This window comes from Coturnix japonica, chromosome 15 (genome assembly GCF_001577835.2).
Source record: "Coturnix japonica isolate 7356 chromosome 15, Coturnix japonica 2.1, whole genome shotgun sequence".
NCBI lineage: Eukaryota > Metazoa > Chordata > Aves > Galliformes > Phasianidae > Coturnix > Coturnix japonica.
The window spans coordinates 928,614-950,077 of NC_029530.1; the positions used below are offsets into that span (position 1 = coordinate 928,614).

Here is a 21,464-nt window from a genome sequence, read left to right on the forward strand (position 1 = left end):
TTCCCTCCCGACCCGAGCGGCTGCGTCCGTCCGCCCGGAGCCCACCCGGGGCGAACAGCCCCCGCGAGAAGCGCCGCCGCCCCGAGGGGAGGAAACCCCGCTCACATGGCTCCGCTCCCGCCGACCGGGCCCTGGGGGCGGGGACCGACCGACGGACTGGGCCGGGCCACGCCCGGCGGCTGCGAGCGGCCGCCCCAGCGGAACCGCGTCCCCACGGCCCGGCACAGGGAGCTCCGGTGTGAGCGAGACAAAGGGGACAGCGAGCAGCGGGACGTAACGTGCAGGTAACAAACCTGCACATAACCAACCTGCTGCGAGCAGCGCCGCGCCTCTGCCGCCAGAGGGATGGATGGAGGGATGGATGGAGGGATGGATGGAGGGATGGATGGAGGGATGGATGGAGGGATGGATGGAGGGATGGAGGGAGGGATGGAGGGATGGAGGGAGGGATGGANGGGAGAAGGATGGAGGGAGGGATGGAGGGAGGGATGGATGGAGGGATGGATGGAGGGATGGAGGGAGGGATGGAGGGAGGGATGGAGGGATGGATGGAGGGATGGAGGGAGGGATGGAGGGATGGATGGAGGGATGGAGGGATGGCGAGACAGCGCAAGAAAGGAAAGTCCCGGCTTGTTTACTTTTCGTACCCCGCTTGGAGACCAGCGCCATTCCTAACGCAGCAGCACGGGAAGGTCACCTGCAATCACGGCTTCCCCCCTTTTGGATCCTGCACAGACAGTGAGGCTGACGGCTGCAGTTACAGCTGGCCTCGTTTGTTTAAAATCATTCACCTGCACCTGCCCCCCCGTTCGACCCGCCCAATTACTCGTTAACATCATGAACGCCAGATGCGCTGCCGGCCGCTCCGAGCCCGGAGATGGACGAGCCTTCCCGGGCGGATCCCATCGTTCTGCTGATAAACACGGAGACACCGAGCGGAGTGAGCACGGGACGGGGCAGACGGGCACAAAGCGACCTCGGCCGGACATGAAGCTCCGGGTGCCGGTGCCGTCCCAGCGCAGCTGCTGCCCGGCTCACGGAGCGCACCGCCGGGCTGCCCCGCCCGCAGGGGGCGGCTGGGTTTGCTCCATTTATCGGGCTCCAGCAGCAAACCAAAGCAATACATAAATCCAAGGCTACCACAGCTGGCGGCTGAACAGGGGTAATTAGGGACTGCACGGTACTGCAATCAAATTAGAGACCGTCCTGGCAAACAGGGATGGTCGGAGCCAAAAGAATGAAAGGAAGGCGGAGCACAATGGAGTTTTCTGTAATTCCCAGAATAGGCACCTTAGCACAAAAGGGTCTTTTCATCCTCGCTTCGGGTTCCCCGAGCATTCTAAACCAGCTTCCAGCGTCACTACAATCAACGTGTCAATTAATACAAATCTCAGCAGGTAAACATGTAAAAATGGCGTTAAACACAGGCAGGATGTGTCAGACCTGCTTAATCCTCGTTTCAGCTCTACTACCGCAGCCCATGTCGGGGTTCCAGCTGAATGCTGGGGCCAAGGTTGGGCAGGGGAGGGGCAGAACATGGCAGAGCCTTGTTATCCAAGTTTCAGTGTTATAGAAGTTGACCAAAGCAATGGTAAATGTGCTACAAAGTTTGGCTGAAATCAAGTATTTGCCGCAGTGGACAGAAAAAAAATCAAGAGTCCATCTGAAAAACAAGTAATTCAGAAGCAACTGTAGCAGCCCTCAATAAAACACTGAGAAGTCAAAGCGAAGCAGAAGGAATGGAATGCGCTTTGTCCCAGTGCCCTGGACTTGTTCAGCTCCCCCTCCTCCTCAACCAACTATTCTTCAGTTAACTAACAGAGCTCAACTCTTGTTGAGGCCACACTGGCACAGAAAAGCACCATTCAATTTAGGCATGTACGTGGACATGTGCCAGAGCTCCTTACACTGACAGAGAAATAAACACTACAAAGTCTATATCCATAGGGCGCTGGGCAGCCATGTGTGAGCACAGAGCGATGGGTCTGAGCCTTCCTGGGCAGAGCTGGCAGCTCTCACTGCAAACCCACCACTACAACTGCATGAAAAAACGACATCGCTGAATGCCAAAGTCCCACCTCCCAGATTCAAGAATGACAACCTCCTCCCGGATGCATAATAGATGCTGGGAGGGAGGATGATTATTATCCTGCTTATAAGGGGAACTTTGAAAATATTCTCACCCCAAACCAAAGATGTATTTATTTGTTTTTTAAAGCAAACCCCCTCATTTCATAGGAGCTTGCAATATTCTGCAGAGCTTTCGTCTTCAGTTAGACAGACCTGCACAGTACCTGGGCCAACTTTTCATTTTCTCCCATTACCCTTCGAACAGCTTAAACCAGGAGTGCTGCACTACAGATTGATCTGCTCGCAGAGGCACTAAAACCACAACAGCTCACAGCTCTGCCTGGAAACATAAGGGATGGGCCCAGTGATACGTAACCCCCATAAACCCGGCCGAGCGAGAAGTCACAAGATGAATCAAGAATTCCAGCCATGCAGGCAGAAGCACCCACTGCAGCTCTCAGCATCATGGGGACCTTCCACTCCAAGGCTGGATTTATTGCTTTGATTATTGATTTAATCTAGGGATTCCACACCACAAATATACAAGGTAAGCGAGAGCACTAATGAGCAGGGCACCACCACAGTGTGTCACTGAGCCACACTGCCACTATTTTAATGTGGGCACATGATAACAAGAAATGATACCCCCAGCATGCATTTTGTAATCTGTGTTATCATTTCCATCGTTTTTAAACATTTGAACAATTACATTAATCCCGTCAAGCATCTGTACTGTCCCAAATTGTCCCACCATGGCACCCATAAAATTTGAAAATGTAATTCTGAAAACCCTTTGGCTTTTATATTGCCAAGGTTAGAAAGGGAGATGAAGGCAGACAGCCTTTGTCAGGCAGGATTCTGGCGGAGGCTCCCATGCATCATTCTGCTTCAGGAACCCGGTGTTAAAGAGAAGGCCTAAACAGCACAGAGCTGAGACCAACATGACAAAGAAACCACAGCCACATTCTGCAAAGGGCAGCAAGAGGTGCTTCAGTGAGTGCAAAGCACCGTCACTTGTAAACAAACAGCTTCCATCTTGCTACATCCAATATCAGTCAACTCCATTTCATCCACACTGTCATATGACAGGATGAGAACAAGGACGGTCTGGCAACAGCATTGCTTACATTAGAAGTAAAGGACAAAGGGAGCTACGTGTCACCACATATAGGTCGCAGTCAAATGAATGCCCCATGTGTGTGCCCAGCAGCTTCACCTAGATAAGAATCAACTACATCCTACGGTACTGAAAATAGAACAAATAACCTCCAGTTTTAAGCAAAAAAGTTGAGATGTATTACATTTATAAAGGAATGCCAACAGCAAGGAAAAAGGTCAGATTTAAGGTTGGGACTGTGGCCATAATTTCATACCACAGTCACTGGCAGGGAAAACAAAGGCACTGCAAAGCATGAAAGAACAGCACTGACCATCTTTCATTCCTGAGATTCTTTTATTCCTCCCTGCCCTCAGATTTCCCAGATGATCGGTGCAGTATTTCAAGCTGAACATTACAATCATTTGCTCAGAAGATGCAGGACCAATGTATGGCATTTCCTCATCCACAGGGAAAAAATCTGGTTTCTCGCTAATGTACAGGACTGACAGATGTCTGTGCCATCAAGTCACTTTTATGCTCCTTTTCAAACTAATTACTGTCTCCCTCAACCCAAAACCTGAACATGTTTGGGTTGGTTTTTTCCTGAGGAGAGAAGCAAGGTCTTTGTGTGCGGCATTTGATTCTGGAGGAACATTCCTATATCTGAAATAGCTGCATATAGAGAATAAGGCTGCAGACAGAAAAAAGAGCCAATCCAGCTGCTTCAGAAAGGAGGAGAGTGGAGTTCTCAGCCTTTTAACTACAGAACTGTAAAAATGCCCCTCTATTGGTAAAGAGAAATGAAAAAATAGAAAACTAAGGGAAATTATGAAACTGAATTTGTCATTCCCATGAAATAATTTTTAATTATATGTGGCAATATTCTAAGCCAAAAAAAGGTTAAAGGTTGCAGCAAATTATCGTCACTTTCACACATCTCAGCAAACAAAATTATAGCCTTGATTTTCAATTGCTTCCAAAACCTCGTTCAATAGGAAAGTCTCCCAAAACAAAGGAAGCTGAGACTTTCCAAGTCCAATGAAACCACAAAAACATTTCTGAAGCGATTAAGGAAAATGCAGCCATTGCTCTGTACAGTCCAAAGGCTCTGGCTCTCCTGCTGACAGGCATTAGGTGGCACTTTGGAATTCAGCAGTTACCACACAAAGTTGCCTCAGATTTTCAGTGGATTCTGTTGCACGCCAACAGATCTGAGTCTCAACTCGCCCTACTAAGCAGGGCCTGTGTGCTCCCCTGTCAAATCCCTTTGGAAGGAACTTCACAGGATCTGATGTATTTGGTCAGATCTTCCTGGTTGTAGCTGAAATTCATGCAGGAAGGAGAGATGGGTACAAAACCTCCGCACAGTCTGAAGCTCTGGCAGGCGCTGACTTCCACAGAGGGCTATGAAAGCAAATTCTTTGCCTGCTTCCGCCTCCAAAAGATTCTCATTAATATTAATAGATGCATTTCAGCTTCATTTAGCACCTCCTACTGTGAGGACAGCATCTCACAGGAACCCATCCTCTGGGGGAAAAAATCTCATTAAAAATAATTCCTGCTATTCCTAATTAATACCTGAACAAATCACCTATGACCCACTCAGCCTGTCCAAGAAATCAATTTCTCCCATTAAAACAACTTCAAGATGCCTTTTAGAAAAACCCCTCCCACTTCCTTCATTTAAAATTAAGTCTATGCACAAACCTTGTGGCAATTACAGCACCTCCATGACCTCCATTTGAAGATCCAAGATTCTTTATGAATGGCCAAAGGACTATGCTGTACATGCAAATGTCAACAAGCTCCATTTGCATATTCCAAATTCATACTGAACTCACCGAATTCACACATCAATAAATGAAGTGAAAGAAGTCCCTGTGCAGGCTGCCCAGGATGAGGAGCTACTGCTACAGAATAAACTTAAAGTCAATATCAATAATAATAACAACAACGATAATAGTGATTAGAATCAATGTTGGAATAATACCTTGGTTTTTGCCTCCTGAGGACTTCAGAACAACCATTACACACTGGGCACATTGCCCACATCCTCTTTTCTCAAATTGTCCAATAAAAAAAGATTTTCTTTCCTAAGAAATCTTCAACTACACAGTGCAAAAAATACCGAGACTGTTACAAAGCTCTCACTACAAACCCCCTGGATTCCACTCTGACTGTTCATTTGCAGAGATCATTAAAGATCATTCAGCATTCTCACAACACAGAAATAACCTTCGACTCTTGCCCAAATTCTACACAGAATAACCAGATTGCATATAATCACCTTGACCACTCCCACATGGAAGAGCTCCCATTTGAGTAATACCATAATATGTCTTACAACACGAGGCTGAACAGGGTGATAGAGATGAGCATCTCAGTTGTGGAAGCATCTGACTAAAGCACAAGCAATCCCTGCAGCCAGCAGAGCATATTATAGCTTCCAATTTGTGTGCTCTTGACAACATAGTGCAATAAATAATAATAAAATTGCAATCACTCGACATTCTGCACAAGCCTGAAGGTTTCGTCCTTCATTTAATGCTATCTGATGAATTCTAGTAAGTTAGGGAAGAATTTGACCCTCAGTACATTTCATGAAGATTCCTACAAATAACCTCACATCAAATATTAACTGTACATATTAGCTGATCAACTGCTTTATGTCATTTAGAATCTACTCAAAAGACTTTAACACAACAGATGAAGCCTCCCACCCCCTGGCCCCAGAGCAGGGACGCACAGGTTGGTGTCACTTCAGGAGCCAGGCAGAGCCCAGTGTGACTTCAACTCTTTCATTAAGTTTCCTGGGAAGTGGTTAGACTTTAGGCCACAGCTGCACAAAACTCGTGCTTCATCAGTTCTGTGGGCAAGGAATTTCACTCTGAAGCTATGAATCAGGTGCTCTGCACAAAGTCATCCAGGGAAAAAATAAAGGAAGGTGAACTTGTCCTTTCCTATTAAAAGCCAGGTGGGCACATCTCCCACCAGCCCCTCTAATCAGGAGGATAACGGCCTCTCCAGCTTCTACCCGCTGCTGTCACACTTCCAGCCAAACCAGTGCAGGCTACTCCTTTCAAGTGAAGTCCCATACTCAAACGTCTCTAAGAACAGAGGCACAGCAGCTATTAATAGGAACGTTATGCTAATGTACTTTATGTAAATGCTGGCCTGAATGCAGTTCAGCGCAGGTACCATTGTGGAGCAGCCTGGCACTATTGAGAAACAACCTTTAGAATCCATATAGCCTGGAGTCTCTCTGAACTGAGCAGTGTTTCCTCAGGAAAGAGACCTTCACAAATGGTACTGCTGCTTCTGCATGACTTACCTTGCACGTCAGAGTCATCCGCTAGTTTAAGTTATTTAAAAATGCAAGTAGTTATCGCTGCAGTTCGAGAACACAAATCAGACACAACAGTAGCTGGAAATCTAAAGCTATCACAGAGCTTAAGCTTGCATCATTTAAAAAATGTCCATCATTCCAATAAACACAGAAAACAAATTATGAAGTGCCCCTTATACAAACAATAAGACTTCACAGGAGGGAAATTCCTGCTTTTCATGCTGTTCTCCCTATTCAGAGCCCAACCATTTCTAATGGAAATTGTGTTTGCTATTGAGATTATGATTCAGCCCTGATTTCCAATCACCAGACCATCACCATACTTACAGCAAGGGCACAGATGTAAAGGAAGCTGTGAGGATCTCTCTTTAGGATGCACGCATTTTACCAATGTCCCACAAGCTAAGAGGAAGCAGGAGCACCACCTAAAGCCGAGGTTTTGAAATCTGAGCTACGCAACTAAGCAATGGAACGTATCAGCTCTGGGAAACCAGAAGACAACTTATGGGATGAAATGCTGATGATAAACAAGGTGCACCCGACTTTCAGGAATGGAGAATTCTGCAATAGGTGAACTGTAGCAACAGGTAAAATGAGCAGGCTGTTACCTGCAGTACAAGCTGCTGCCAGGCGGTTGCCAGTGGCTGACCATTGCCAATGTTGCAAATGCTCATTCGGTCTGCGGGCTGATTGGCACGCTCAAGTTGCAAGGAGACATTGCGCCGCTCTTCCTCGAGTGCACGGGTAAGCCGCTCAAAACGAGCTTCTTGCTCCTTAACAGATGCTAAAATGCTGGCAGCAGACCTGATATCATAGTCATCCATGATTGTTTTCAATGCTCCTGCCTGTTAACTGACATGGGCAAACGGAGAGGGGTTAGGGTTAGGTAAGAGGGTGGGGAGGACACAGGTCAGAGGTTAAGAATAAAAATGCACATTGTTAGTCACTGAACCAAAATAGCGTTCATCCTAAGAAGTGAATTCTACTACTCTTCAAAAAGAGTTCCCTCCTTTTACTGATCTGATTTTCATTCTAAAGTAATTAATCCAGTGCTTCTCTGTGAAGAAAAAAAAATACACGCTCACCTTGGACAGAGTTGATATTTAATTCCTTCAGTCTTTTTGCTAAAATTGCTCGTCAGGGATATTCATCCCTCTTGCAGATCTAATTTCACTATGCAAATAGTAGCAGACAAAAAGCATTACACAAAAAAGGCAATTGGGAGGGGTGAGCAACACCACCTTTCTCACGACAGACACCAGGCATGTTCGACGTGAACAGCAAACGAGAAGTTTAATGTTTTTAAAGCCAGGCTATGTAGCACAAAACAATTGCATTCATTTTTCCAAGTGAATGGAATCCCCTCACATTTAGCAGACAGCAGCTGAAAATAGTTTTCCATTTTAAATTACAGGAGGACGCTGTAACATGAAAGATATTTTTAAATACAGACAGCACAATTGCAGTTGAAATGTGCTTGATGATTTCAGCATTGGAGCCAATGAAGCAGCCCTTCATGCAGCTGTTCGCTAATAATGTAAATGAAAAAGCCCAAATCAAACATGTTCAATGGAAAATGCAGGACTGCTTTTCTCTCAGTGCAGGAAAAAGAATTCAGAGCAGCAGATGCGTGTGATCTACGTCCTGCCTCCTGTCTTCACCACCAGAGTTATGAAGAATTTCATTTAAAGCTCTATTTCCACCTGTATGGTGCACAGAGCAAAACTCCCCATCGATTCCACACATTCCACACTGGAGCAGAAGTAATGGACTAAAAATCCACAGCAGATACCTTGATTTCATAGGAAACACCTGTCAATAACTCTGTGGTTCAATGTTAGCTCCTAAAAAGTTGCTTTTGAAAGGAATCCGAGCTTTATGAAATCATGCTGGAGAATGTAAGGACTACCATGTCTAAAGCTCACAAGGTTTACCATCGTGATTTCAGTTTTTCATGCTTTCAGTTCAGTAAGTGAAAGTGTAAAATAACAGAAAGACAGTTCTTACTTATGCATCAATTTAACTTCCGTTGATATTCTGAAGGAAAACCAAAAACCACCAAAGGGTTTCCAGATGCCACGTGCAGGTCAAACACAGACCACGCTGTCAGCTTCAGAGATCTGCCACTGAGGATCTTATTTTGCAATGCTAGTCTATTGAAAGCCCACAAACCCATTAAAGGGCATTAAGGTTTCTGCAAAGAAGAATCACCATCCAACAGGACAGTGAACTCTCAGGAAGTCCGTGCAAGGCAGGACAGTACTGCAGGACTCACCTGCTACACCTCAGCAAGATTTAGCCCAGCACAGCCCACACATAAATACAGCTGTGCTTCCTGGACCTAAGCTGTCTGACATGCAGCCAACTTGTGTATATCTACTTCTGTGCTTCCCTACTTCGCACAGATGGAGACAGCTCTGCCTCCCAGCAGTACCGACACGCTCACAGATTCCTCAGAGTTTTATCCTGGATGTATTCAGACCAGATGAAACTCAAAAATCCAATGCAGGATGAAACTTTTCTGTCCTAAGTTCAAAAGCTGTAAGAACTTGATGCTACACACGAGAGATCCTACAAACATTGGGGTCTCTAAATAGTACAAGTCTCCAGAGAGCTACAGAGATCTCCCTGCAGAAAATGAAACATTAACCTCCTTCCAACAATAAATACGGCACTTCTTTTCTCTGCACAAAGAAAGACTGAAGGCTGAAAATAAACAATATATTTTCAGATGTACAATTAGTGACCGTAAAATTCCTAATTGCTATGCAGAAACTGCAGCAGGACCCGTAACTGCCTTTTAAGAACAGTTGGACAAAGACTGGCTTCTGCATTTCAAATGATTTATTAGCAGATAAATACTTGTTTGCTGTTGATTGCACTCCCAATTATTTACTCTGGGTTTCAACAATTTACATTATCAGCAGTCTAGACTATAGACTAGAGGAGGAAAATAGAAGTACTGACTCATGAGTTACTCAGGCCGCCACTTGCAATTTGCTGCAATTTGTGACTAAATTAAAGTGCACTGAAAGCCTATGACTAAATGAAAACATTAGACCTATAGCAGCCCCGTCAAGTATATTCCTTAGGTTGCACTTCTAAAAACAGCAAACGCTTCCCTACAAGGTGTCAAAGGCTGCGCTGACAGCAGCAAATCTTCTCCCACCTGCCTATGTGACTCTAAATACGTTATTGTGCTGTGTTAGAGTTAAAGCCAAGTAAGAAGATCTATTTTTTCTGACTGTTCATGTGAAGAACTAACGCATCAAATGGGCACCTATGGGTCAATACAGCTTAAGCATTCAATAGGGATGAAAATCACCGCTGTGTGAAGCAGCAAAAAATGTGGGGCCCATACACTGCTCAGGCCCAGCTCATGCTCAGGTTTGAAGGGTGTTGGAGATCCTGGCATGCCCAGGGCCACTTGGTCCTCTGCACATTAATTAACACAGAATGTAGCTGATGGTCAGTAATTGTCAAAGAACCCTTGAGATAGAAGCTATCAGTTTCTCTGAGATTTGTGCATCTAAATTGAGCAGTCCTGCAGAACCTCCCATCCCAGCACTTCTCAGAATGTTCTGCCTTACTAAAGCAAATGCATATTAGAGCAAGCTGTGCTTGAAGAGAGCGGCCCACCAGAGCATCACAGAACCTTCTCCTGGGGGAAAGGGAGGTTCTCCTCAAAGCACACAGGAAATGTCTCAGCTCCAATAGTCCCAGTACTGAGCACAGCTATTGCTCTTTCCCAGCACAGTTTAAGTCCTCTAGGTCCTGCTAGCAAGAAATGGTACTATGATGAGCAACAGGAAGCTTGTATGTACAGCAAACAGACAGCTGTAGTAGCAAACACGAAAGCCAGTGAGCATGCATGGAAACAGTTGCTATGTGCTTCTGCAGGGAAGAAACCAACCATCAGCTTAAAAGCAAAAGCGGGGCTAAAATAATTTGCGAAGCTGAAGCACAGCACATGGTAATTATGTTTTCACCCTGAAGTGCTACAAGGGACGAGCAGCACAAAATGACTGTTATCCCCCACACCATATCACCAAGCATGCAGAAAAAAACAAGCAAGATACACACCTAGTGGATTACTGGGGTCTGAATGTCAAAGATGCTGTGACATCACTCTCTAAGACTAGGAAAGTATTGACAAAGTAGGACAGCAGCCTCAAGCAGAACCAGCTATAAGAGAGGAAAGAGAAGAAAGAGTTAGTTAATAAGGTATTACAGCCTAGCTGCTCCTTAGCACGTTGTATAAATTATTTATAATACTGTTTTGCTCCTAACTTGGAAGGAAAGGAAACAAACAACATTCAAAGGAGGCAACCTTGAGACTGCTGAAGACTACAAAACAATATCAAAAATAGGTTTGTGATCTGTTACCAGCAGTCAGTACTTGCAGTTATGGGGAGTCTGCTAAACTGGGGCAGACTGAGCTGGAGCACTGAGTTTGAGCATTACAGAACTGGATGTTGCAGCCAAACATTTTACAACACAGGAATCTAATGTGACACCCTTTAATCAACATCACTTATTTAGGCACACAACTCTGGGCCTTGTTTTTGATGTCTGAGCCCCCAGATAGTGCAGGATTGTTTCACGGATACCTATCAGAGAGGGTAGATTCCTTTCCATAAAACGCACACAGCACAATAGTTTCAAGTCACTTTCTTTACAGTGTTTGTAACCCAATCCAATGCGAAACCCAAGTGAGCGCAGGCTCTTGGATGTTAGGTCTTTTATTTAACTTGGTAAATCTCTGAGCTGTTCAGTCATAACACATTTAACACCACACTTCTCTGGGTCATTGATCACAAATACAGTACCTGTTTTTGCTGGACAATGTAGAGAACAGAATCTGTTTCACAAAGCCATGGTTCCATGAAGGAGCACATCCAGTTTTAAGCTACCGCCATGCAGAAATGCAGCAACCACACGGCACAAAGTGCAGAGCCAACACAAACTTACTTTACTGGTTCAAATACTTCAGAACACGTTCAATGAGTAATTTTGCTCCAGCAGATTTCACGCTTGACCAGGTACCGTCTGCCTCCTTGAAGCCAGCATAAACACTATTTCACATCTTTCTGCCAAATTACCAGAAAGAGGGTCCTTTCTTAGCACTGATTCAGTCTCAAAGGGCACTGCCATATGAAAGAGAAACAACTGACTTTCCTTAAAGTAAATGCTGTGCTCAGAACTTACAAGGTAGAACAAAACTGGCAAGGATATGGCCAAACATGAAAGCGAGGAGGCAGAGTGAGAGAAACACTAATGCTGAAGTAAATGACCAGCAGGAATAAATCAAGCACAATTCAGTTCCTACAGACAAAAGAGCAATACTTTGCAGAAACAAACGCCAAACAAAATGTTTCTGAGACCTTACGGTGAAATCTCTCCTGAGTGTGGCTCTTCCCGCTGCTGCTCTGGTTGAGCGAGTTCTAATTTGACCCTAACTGACAATCCCCACCAATGAATAGCAATGAGGAACTCACAAAGAAAGCTACTGCAATATAGTTCTCTCATAGGCACGGACAGACATGGTGTGCCGGCATCAAAAGAACCAAAAAAGCTTTTTTTAAAATAAATTCTTAGGACAGAAGCATTCTGTGGAACAAGGTCTCCACAAGGAGAAGGCAGGAGGACAGGAAATGCTGGAACTCTTTAAGAAGGAACTTTGGATCCTAAAAGCAGAGCAGTGAGCACTGCAGCTGCCAGCTCTATCACTGCAGAAAAATGTCTGCATAAAATCTTTGGGCATTACATCAGTGAGATTTCAGCCAGGCATCCAGCAGGATGCACTTCACAGGAACAAACTGCAAACACAGTTACAGAACAAACTACACTCCGGGCTTGGCAACACGCACCAAACTACATACACACACATCACTGCATGCACCGTGCTCGTCTAAGAGCCTATAAAGAGGTCCTAAGTAGTACTTCCATATATATATTTAAGGACATGTATATATACTTACAGCCACTAAGATATATTAGTATTATGTTATAGCTAGTATATTATATACATTATAATAATATATAAATATATTCAAATATATGGAAATGTAGGATACCTATAGAAAAGCCATACTAATTCAAAGCACTTCTTGCATCATCAGAGCCGTACTTATGACCTCGTGCAGAATGAAGTGCACTGAATAAAGTCCTCCCAGCATGGATACAAGCCTGCTGACAACGGTGCATTCTGAGTCCCAACTGCGGTTTGAAAGAACAAAGCAAATTCTACAATCGTACCAATGCCTCCCACTGCCAGCACAGATCTGCAGTCAGACTTCCACCCTCATGTGCCATTTCAATACGGATCTTCCAGCTAATCTCTCCTGTTTCACCGGTGTACATTTAAATGACACCAGGCACTGTTTTTCTATGGACTCCCTTGGAAAGTGACTCTTCACTTCATAGCAGCGTTACCTCAAATTCTCCTGGATTTTCTTCCAAACTCCCATGCAGTGTTTTCAGCTCTTGGTGGCACAGCAGGCCCACGCAGCTTTAATTGTACTGTCACTCCGTCTCTCTAGTAGGATACACCCCTATTGCTACAGCTACTCCCGAGGGAGAGGAAAATAAATTAGAGCAATACAAAACACCTCTATAACTACATGCGTATAATAGCACTAATAATTCAGAAGAGCATTATACAAAAGCCACCCTTGTAAAGATATTGAAATATGAGGGAAAAGTTTTAGTTTTTGAGTAGTTCTAGCCCAAAGTTCCATTTCATTCCGAAACGTATCATTTATAGGCCAGAAGAGCGTGACAGCACCTCTCTGAAGCACAGCCCTTGCTCCTCGGGCCTTAAGAACTTGTCTGCACGGGGTAAGCTTAAGTCTTCAATCACAGAGCATTCGTTATGCCATACTTCCCTTGAAGATCAGCGTTGGTGTTAATTAAGCATAAAATAGCACAGCAAAGTGGCGTCGTTTCGCTCACACTAAGTGTCCACCCTAAGGCTTAACGGGGTATGTGATGGACTGTAGGCTCACACTGCACGCTGTAAATTCTCTGCACAAACACATTTCCCATAAGTATTTGGTGGAACATGTTTTTAAAATCACACACATACCAGAAGATGGCACAATGCAGAGATGGCTGCATTCTGACTGCTACAAGTCTGCAGAACACAAATGTGACAGCTCAAATCCCTGCTATTGTTCCACCTCAATGAGTGCTAATTCCAGCAAACTCAGTCAGGACCATGGAAGCACAGGCACCATTCAGTTTTTCATTCCCACCAGAGAAAGAATCACTGGTTTGCAGAACTTTATTTCTATGTATCTACTTTACTTGTGTAGCATTTGGAAGGCAGCACTTCCCCCGTGTCAAGAAGCCAACTCTGTAACACAAACAGCACATCTGCTGCTTCTCAAACCTCTGACTCATTTTCTTTGCAGCTTGCAATTCTGCAAGTATGATTGCTACTGGCTTGATTAGTTCACAGGGCAATCACTTTAACACCCCATAACACATGCCAATGCATCCTAAAACTGCTGCACGTCATTGATTTTTCAAAGGTCTCCCCCACTGAAATCAATAAGCAGCTCTACTTAAAATATGGATTGCACTTTGTGGCCCCTTTCTGATTTGTGTACATTCAGGTTTCAAAGCATTCTCACAGTGGCTGTTAGCAGTAGCTATAGGGATGAGCTGCAGCACAGCCCTGCCCACAGCCTGACTCCTGCTGCCATGGGGTGTGTTGGTCCCTCTGCAGTGAGCAGAACCACCCTGCAGCTGTCTGCAGCAACTTTAACCCACCAGCAGAAAGCAGAGAATTCCAGTAGATGACCAGTTTCTCATTAATAAAATGGAACAACTGAAATATTACAGTAAGGCTGGAAAATGCTGCAGGTGGTTCTGACCATTGTTTCATTAAAGATATCCTTGTGGTATCTTCTAACAAAGACAAAATAGCAAAATGGCAAGCAACAAAGATCGGGACAGCTCTGCAGCTGAGCTGAACAGCAGCCTGCTTTCCCTCATCCGCATGCTGCAGGAGCAGTGGCAGCAGACAGTGCTGCAACCAGCTGACACTGGGAAATGGTCCTTTCACTGCAGGTTAAGAGGAAAAAATTAAACATGACCCCACGGAGCAGTGAGTGCTTTACGCTCAGCAACAGATGTGCCAAATGACTTACCCCAACCAGGAGGAGTTAATTGATGTTATAAATAGTGCTTTGAAACAAAAAAAGAAAAAAAGGCCAAAGCCACAGCAACGCTCCCAAACAGATAACCCTTACAGCCAAAGCACACTGTGCAGCTTCACTTAAGAGCTATTTTCCTTTAAAAAGTGGGTTTTGGTATTTTACACGTAGATTAACACAGAGATAATTTGATTTCCAGCTACTGAGAGATTTCCTTCCTTTCATGTTTCAGAAGAACAGGACTGCAAGCAGCTAAATGAGATCTGTAGATTACAGTACAAGAAGGGCTAATAGAACTGCACAGCTACATTCCTGGGTAATAACCAACATTCAGTAACCCAGGGCTCCAGTCCCAAGGTTTATGAAGGCATTTCCCATTAATGCTTTGAGTGCAAATAAATGCATCAAAAAGAAACAGATCTTTTAACCCACCTGAATCAAACACTTGGTATTTTGCTCCAACAAACAAGCAAAAAATAACCACAACTCTTGTGTTCAAAGGAAGCATCTTTCCTGTGGTTTTCCTATGGCTTTCAGGAGGAAAACAAAGAGCAAACCCCTCCTGTCTTCCTTCTGGACATGCACCTTGTTTAACTCTCACTGTTGTGGCTGGTGGGTTTTGTGGCTTCTGCATCACACAGAACGAAACTGAAAATATTTGTACGGACAGGAAGAATGAAGTGTCAACATTCATGTCTAATTCTTGAAGCCACTAAATCAAATGAATTTTATTAGCTGCTTACTAATCAATCCTCACTCATGTTTCAACCTCTCATTAAAACCAGCCAAATTTAGACCCCACGTTGCTTTAAATCAGAACCAGTATCAATGAAAAGAAGATTAAAGCAATATGAAAAGAGGGAAAGAACAGAACGAGGTCTACTAGCTCTAATTCTCTCCAGTAACATCTGTCTCATTCTAAAGCAAGTGGGTTTATTTTTTTTCCCTACCATGCTAAATGTGGAAGCCTGGGGCACAAAGTAAACCTGCTCAGAGCAGAACTATAGAGCTCCTTCCTTTAGTTGTATGTGCAGATAAAGATGGCTCAGACAGACCCTCTGCTGCCTCAGCATCTGTAAATTTAAAACGCAATCTGAGTTCGTTCTACCCTCATATGTTTAGGATGAAATCCAAGTTTGTCATGGTTAACACCACAGCTGTTTTAGAGCTACAAGACAAGCATGCATCTGAGAACTGATAAATAACATCTGAGCAAAAGAGAAGCATTGAATTCATCTTGTGTCTTGAATGGTCGTTCAGATAATGCATAAACATACAAGGGCAGGAAAAACAGATAGATTTCAATGACAGTCTCAAAGAGACTCTCATCATTCCATATGATGGATTTTGGCAAGTAACATCTCTAACACTGCCAACAGAGCAGCCTTTGTCACACACTGCAAAACTTCCCCTCCAGAGCCTCGCTGACCAAGGGGCAGAAACACCATGAGAACTGTTGATTTACTTCCTTGTATTCACATGCAAGGCACTGTTTCATCTTTGAAGTAGGAATCCTGTGTCACCCAGAAGCATTTTGTGTTCTACCAGCCAAACATGTTGTCTTCTTTCTATACTAGCAGCCAAAAAAGCCTTCAGAGAATAATATTCAGGACACGACTCACTCGTATCACGGGGTAAATCAAGAAGCCATAGGAACCCCAATATTTGTACACATTCTATGTTCTGTAGTCATTTGGTGCTTTCACTTGCATGGAACGAAATGCAGTTCTGTACTTAGACTGCTCAGTGTTTGCTGCACTCATCTGCTGCACCACTGTAACAATTTTCACAGCTAAGATTTGGTTATTTACTATGTGGGTTTTACTTTAAGAAAACCCAAACACAACACATTGGTTTATAACTACCAACATTTGAACATCAAGAGCCTTAAAAGCAATCAGTGAGAGGAAGAAGCGACACAGATAACTTCCTCAATGGCATGCTGAGTAAGTAAAGATTTTCTTTCTGTTCTCCTAATTCAAGACAAGAAATTCAGCAGTTACAACTAAACGCTCTGGTACCAGCCATGGAAAAATATTGATAGCAGAGGCAGTAGAAATCTCTGCAGTCAATTATCTTCTAAAATAGCAGAAACAGTTGTGCACCTTGGCCTCAAAGTCTTTCAAGTGCATTCAAGTGCTGCACTTGAAGGTCCTTCTGCTTGCGGTCTGGGGGCACATAGACTCAAGCAAGCACACCACTGAACCATGGCACAAGGTTGACACTGATCCAAAAACCAGTAGGAACTGGGAAAAGTACTGTATTTAGGGACATCAATACCAATCGTCATTTGGAAAGGTTGTTTTCTTCCAGATAGCTATAGTTAGATTCTGACTTCATTCCTGTCAAGGCAATTCTACTTCAGTATCTTTGACTAAATCTTAATGCTTTTTGTAGTTTATGTTGCTAATCAGTAATATTTCCTCTTTCCAGGAATGCACTTATCACAATTGCCTAATTACAGTTATTTGGACGCAGAAATACTTCTTCCAGATCGTTAAGTATCCGCTCCAAGAGACAACTTGCTACTCAAACATCCCTTTTTAATAACCATTCTGCTGATGACTGCTTAGTGGGAAAAATAATTCTGCTTTAACCATCTATCCACTTCAAAAGTTTAAACAAGTTCCTTCTATTAGAGCGAAATCCTGCACTGTGTAAGTAAGAATGCCTTCCAGCTACAACCTTCTAACTTACTTTATTAAGGTTCTGTAAGCAAGAGATAAGTAGCAAACAGTTCAAACAGCAAGTGCAATGCAATCTCTGCTCGGAAACCTTCCCACAGAGGCTAGAAACAGGCCATATACACACCTTCAGTTTTCACATTTATAAAGATGACAACATTTAATGTAAAAGTAATTAAAAGAGAAGAAAAAGAACTTTATTAAAGAACAGTAACAAGATACTTCTAGTTCAAAGGATTATTTTAAAAGAATGCTTGGCTAAAACCATTATCTACCTACATTGAGAAAAATCAAATGCTACACAGAAGGGAATGATATTTCAGGAAAGCAAACAAAAGAACTGCATTATTAAATCCCATTATTCAGCACTGCAGCCCCAGGTTTAAAACAGACACATCAAAGTACAGAGGTGAATTTTCAGCAGCTGAAAATGCTTGCGGTCATCCTGTAAGCAACCAGAGGATGGGCCTTTTGATCTCAAGCAAGGCTTCGATATAGTCGGCAGCGTGTGAACAGAGAGAGGAAGACATCTCCTAAGTGTGACCCTTACTGCAAAAAGAGGAGTGCAAAATGATGTGTTATAGACACCAGCCAAGTTTGTTCAGATGCAGAAACACCTGCAAGAGGCAGGTCAGTCCTCCTGCTGTAAAAGCAGCCTCAGGAAGAAGTCCCATAGTAGGAGACACCTCCTACACTGTGAGGGTTAGAACGGAACTAAATGAGAATTTCAATGGTAGGAGAAACAAGGATCAGACATGGTATGAAGTCAGATAACCAAACAATTGCCACCCATCTTGTCAGTAATCACCTCGCACTTGAATTTTACTCTCATCAGTGCCTGAGCTCTGAACACAAAGCAGAACTACAAAGGTTCCAGTTTAAGTTCCACACTTTTAATACTTGCCATCCCACCAGTATTTGAAAATCAATTTTAGCTGGCCTCAGTAGCCCACAAACTGATGTACTTCCAAGAGATGTAAAAAACAAAAACCAAAGCGTAATGTCTTAACATACACAGAAGCAAAGCAAGAAATTACTGAAGAAACACGATACCTTTTATGGTGTTCTTTTCTTGCTGCAGCTTTACAATAGAAATTCTCCCTTGATTTGATGATAACTCTGTCAGAGAAACAAAGAAAGGAAAAAAAGACACTTATTAAATCCAGAGAGAGTAGAAAGACAGGAGTATATTTAGATAAGCAGCACTGTTCACATCGTACAGGGGAAATCCGTTACTTCTGTCTTTACTCAATTTCCATTCCCTGAGTCATGCTGGTGTACCGGAGTCCTGTGTTACTTCAGGTATCGATCCCACCATCACCTGAGACCCTCAGAGATCCCATACAGCTGGATTACAGAAAGTAAGCCCCACAGGAGCATTCTTTGGGTAAGGAGCCCATCGCATCCTCTTGATTTCTGTCCCAGTACCAATGCCTCTGACATTCCACCAAGAGATGAAAGACCAGCTCTTGATACTCCAGTATTTGCATTCAATTATCTTTAGAAATTCACTGAAAATAGCATTATTTCTGTGTCACATATGAGCTCGGAGTTACTTTATAAACTCCTACTCATTCTTAATTATAATGTAAATCAGTGGATCAACATCAAACAAGCAACCATGAACTAAATCAGCTGATAAAAATGCAGACAAAGTTTGGACAAAAGCAGCGGCAAAACGCCCAGAGCATCAGAAAAAGCCCCATAGCAGCTCAGCCAACATGGACAGATACACGGACCTTTCAGAATAGATGCTCTGGGTAATAACAGTCACTGCCAGTATGTGGTTCATAAGCACTGCACAAGAGTAGAAGGCCCATGTCGCATTACACAGACATGCCACAGTCTGATCTGTGGCTTTTTAAAATGTCAGAACCAAAAACACGCCACAGGGTAGGAAATGTCACTCAAGTCATTACATGCAAAACAGTGCTGTAAATTATTTGTTAGGGTAATGATGGCTGAGCTGACTTTGGCAACCCATCTGCACCTATTTCCTGCAGTACATTAGTTTGAATGTGCCATGTCTTTATCAACAGAGAACATTCAACAAATACAGAACAACTGAAGGCAACAGGTGATTACTTCAACATATCACATACTATACAAGCAAGTTATACTTAAGCTAATCCTTTACGGAAGGAAACATCAAACTCTTGTGCATTTGGTATATTACTATTCATAAGAAGCCCAGACAACACTGAATGTAAGACTAGGATTTTCTACCCAACATCAAAGTTAATTAAAACTGCCAGTTCTTCATAGCCACACTTCTACGAAGGGCAATATTTCCACGGTTTGCTTTCCATCACATCACATAGATTAGCAAACATACACAACGGGTGAGATGTGCAGAATCCACCAGGTAGCCATGAATTACACACTGCTAACAGGATTTGAAGTTCATAATCTTCCTACTGAGACTCTGCTGACAGCTGGTCGTACCACTATTAGGTGTCTAAGAACTAAAGGACAGGTAGGTGTGCACAGAAACTAGGAGCTCACAGGCACATCCAATATATGACGTGTATGGAATGAACAAGAGCTCCCCAACATGGTCTCTCAAGTATTTAGCAATAACATCGCTAAAAATAGCTGAATGCCTTTTATTAAAAAATTAATTTAAAATTTTACAGCTTAATATGCATAAGAATTCATCACATCCAATTAAATTAAAATGCAACACTTGATCGCTTTTTATGCAAATCTGAAAAAGGACGATTACACAATATGCTAATGCACAGTTCGAATTTACCTATTTCTGTTTTCCACTATCCTAAGGATAACCACATTGAATGCAGGTTGTCATAGCATAACCAAGGCACAGTGGACCAGCAGAACTGCAGGCTAGACAGAGGGGAGCGATAAGATCCCAAAGGAGATGAAGGGATGGATGGATCTCAGAAAAGAGACAAGAAGAAGGCAGAGAGCGGTTTAATTTGTAAGCAGACAAGTTCAACACAGCCTTCAAGAGAAAATATTCAGCAGATTCCAGCTGTGAATCCAGCTAAAGGTTTGTACTTACATTTCTTCAGGCAAGCTATTGAATACACTGCTATGTTTAACTGAAATAGCAGTCCAAAACAAAGAGAGAAATTAAGCTCTCCCATCTGGCCCCTATTTGAAAATGTTTTGATGTAAGGAAGGAAGGTGCCGCCTGAGGGAAAAGATAAGTTTAATGTATGTGTGTCACAGCTACTCTAATGGGTTTGAAACTCACTCACTTCACAGTCCAACTATACAGTTATGAGCATCTTTAATATTGCCTTCAGCAGACACTTGCTAAAAAAAAAAAGCCTTGAGTTTCCTAAAAAGTCAATCTTTGTGGGGAACTTTAATTCAAAAAACCAAACTGGAATTTACAATTACTATGGTACCCTACTTGATGGAACAGATAGAGATTCAGGTTTTCCCCCAATTTCCAGGGCAAGAAAAAGTAGCTAAAAGGTGGCGTTAACTCCCAGAAATGCACATGTCCATATTCACAAAAAGGTTACGCTACTACCTATAATTTCATGTTAGCTGCTGCATGCTAAGCACATTTATTAACATCTCTTGTTCCCCAGTGCTTTCAATTCAATAGGTTTAAGAATGGTGAAGTCGTAACAGCCTGTTGGGTGTTACCTTGGCTTCAAACACTAAAAAAGGGTTCTGGCTCTTATTTTAGAAAGGCTAAGGGGTAACAGCAGTAGGAATCTGGTTGTCCTGGCACTGCTTGAGCGGAGTTATTTGCTTTGCTGTATTATTTCCATTTTTATGACTGCTCTCATCTCTTTTTCATGCACTGCTTTCTCTCTGCCAATATACAAAAATTTACTATGATCCTGCTGTAAAGAAATTGAAGCAATTTCCTAATACTCACACAGTTTTATATTTATCATTAAGGTCAATGAAAGGAGATTAAACAAAATCATATTCCTAAAACGCTGGCAAGTAATCATCTTTCTAATTGAGAACAGTTTTTCCTGATGCTTTTTCTAAGAAATACAGTGGTGTGGAATGTTAGAGAAAACCTGAACAAGAAACGTTCAGGGAAAGCATAAGGCAGTGGGAAAGGAGGAGAGGAAGGAGAGGAAGGAGAGGAAGGAGAGGAAGGAGAGGAA

The 21,464-nt window shown here is 43.1% G+C and overlaps 1 protein-coding gene and 1 long non-coding RNA gene across 22 annotated transcripts in view; one reads left to right on the top strand and one right to left on the bottom strand.

Annotated features, from left to right (window-relative positions):
• Positions 1-21,464, bottom strand: part of ARVCF (ARVCF delta catenin family member) — a 151,998-nt gene that overhangs the window by 88,904 nt on the left and 41,630 nt on the right. For 8 of the 19 annotated variants that reach the window (XM_015877593.2, XM_015877590.2, XM_015877594.2 and 5 more), the window contains 3 exons: positions 18,415-18,480; positions 10,599-10,700; positions 7,124-7,367 (listed from right to left, as the gene is read on the bottom strand). The exons of 3 other annotated variants lie outside the window; for them this stretch is intronic. In XM_015877593.2, the coding sequence (XP_015733079.1) occupies positions 7,124-7,339 (216 nt within the window). In that variant the 5' untranslated portion in view covers positions 7,340-7,367; positions 10,599-10,700; positions 18,415-18,480. Of the gene's footprint in view, positions 1-647; positions 744-7,123; positions 7,368-10,598; positions 10,701-18,414; positions 18,481-21,464 lie in introns of those variants that run through there. 8 more of the 19 variants (XM_015877596.2, XM_015877595.2, XM_015877608.2 and 5 more) reach the window with 5 other exon arrangements.
• On the top strand, positions 151-5,676 carry LOC116654123. 3 transcript variants are annotated; one of them, XR_004309056.1, is made up of 2 exons: positions 151-284; positions 2,336-5,676. It is a non-coding gene; the product is annotated as an uncharacterized LOC116654123 (long non-coding RNA). The 3 variants fall into 3 exon arrangements; XR_004309054.1 differs by having other exon boundaries at positions 168-284; positions 659-5,676; XR_004309055.1 differs by having other exon boundaries at positions 168-284; positions 664-5,676.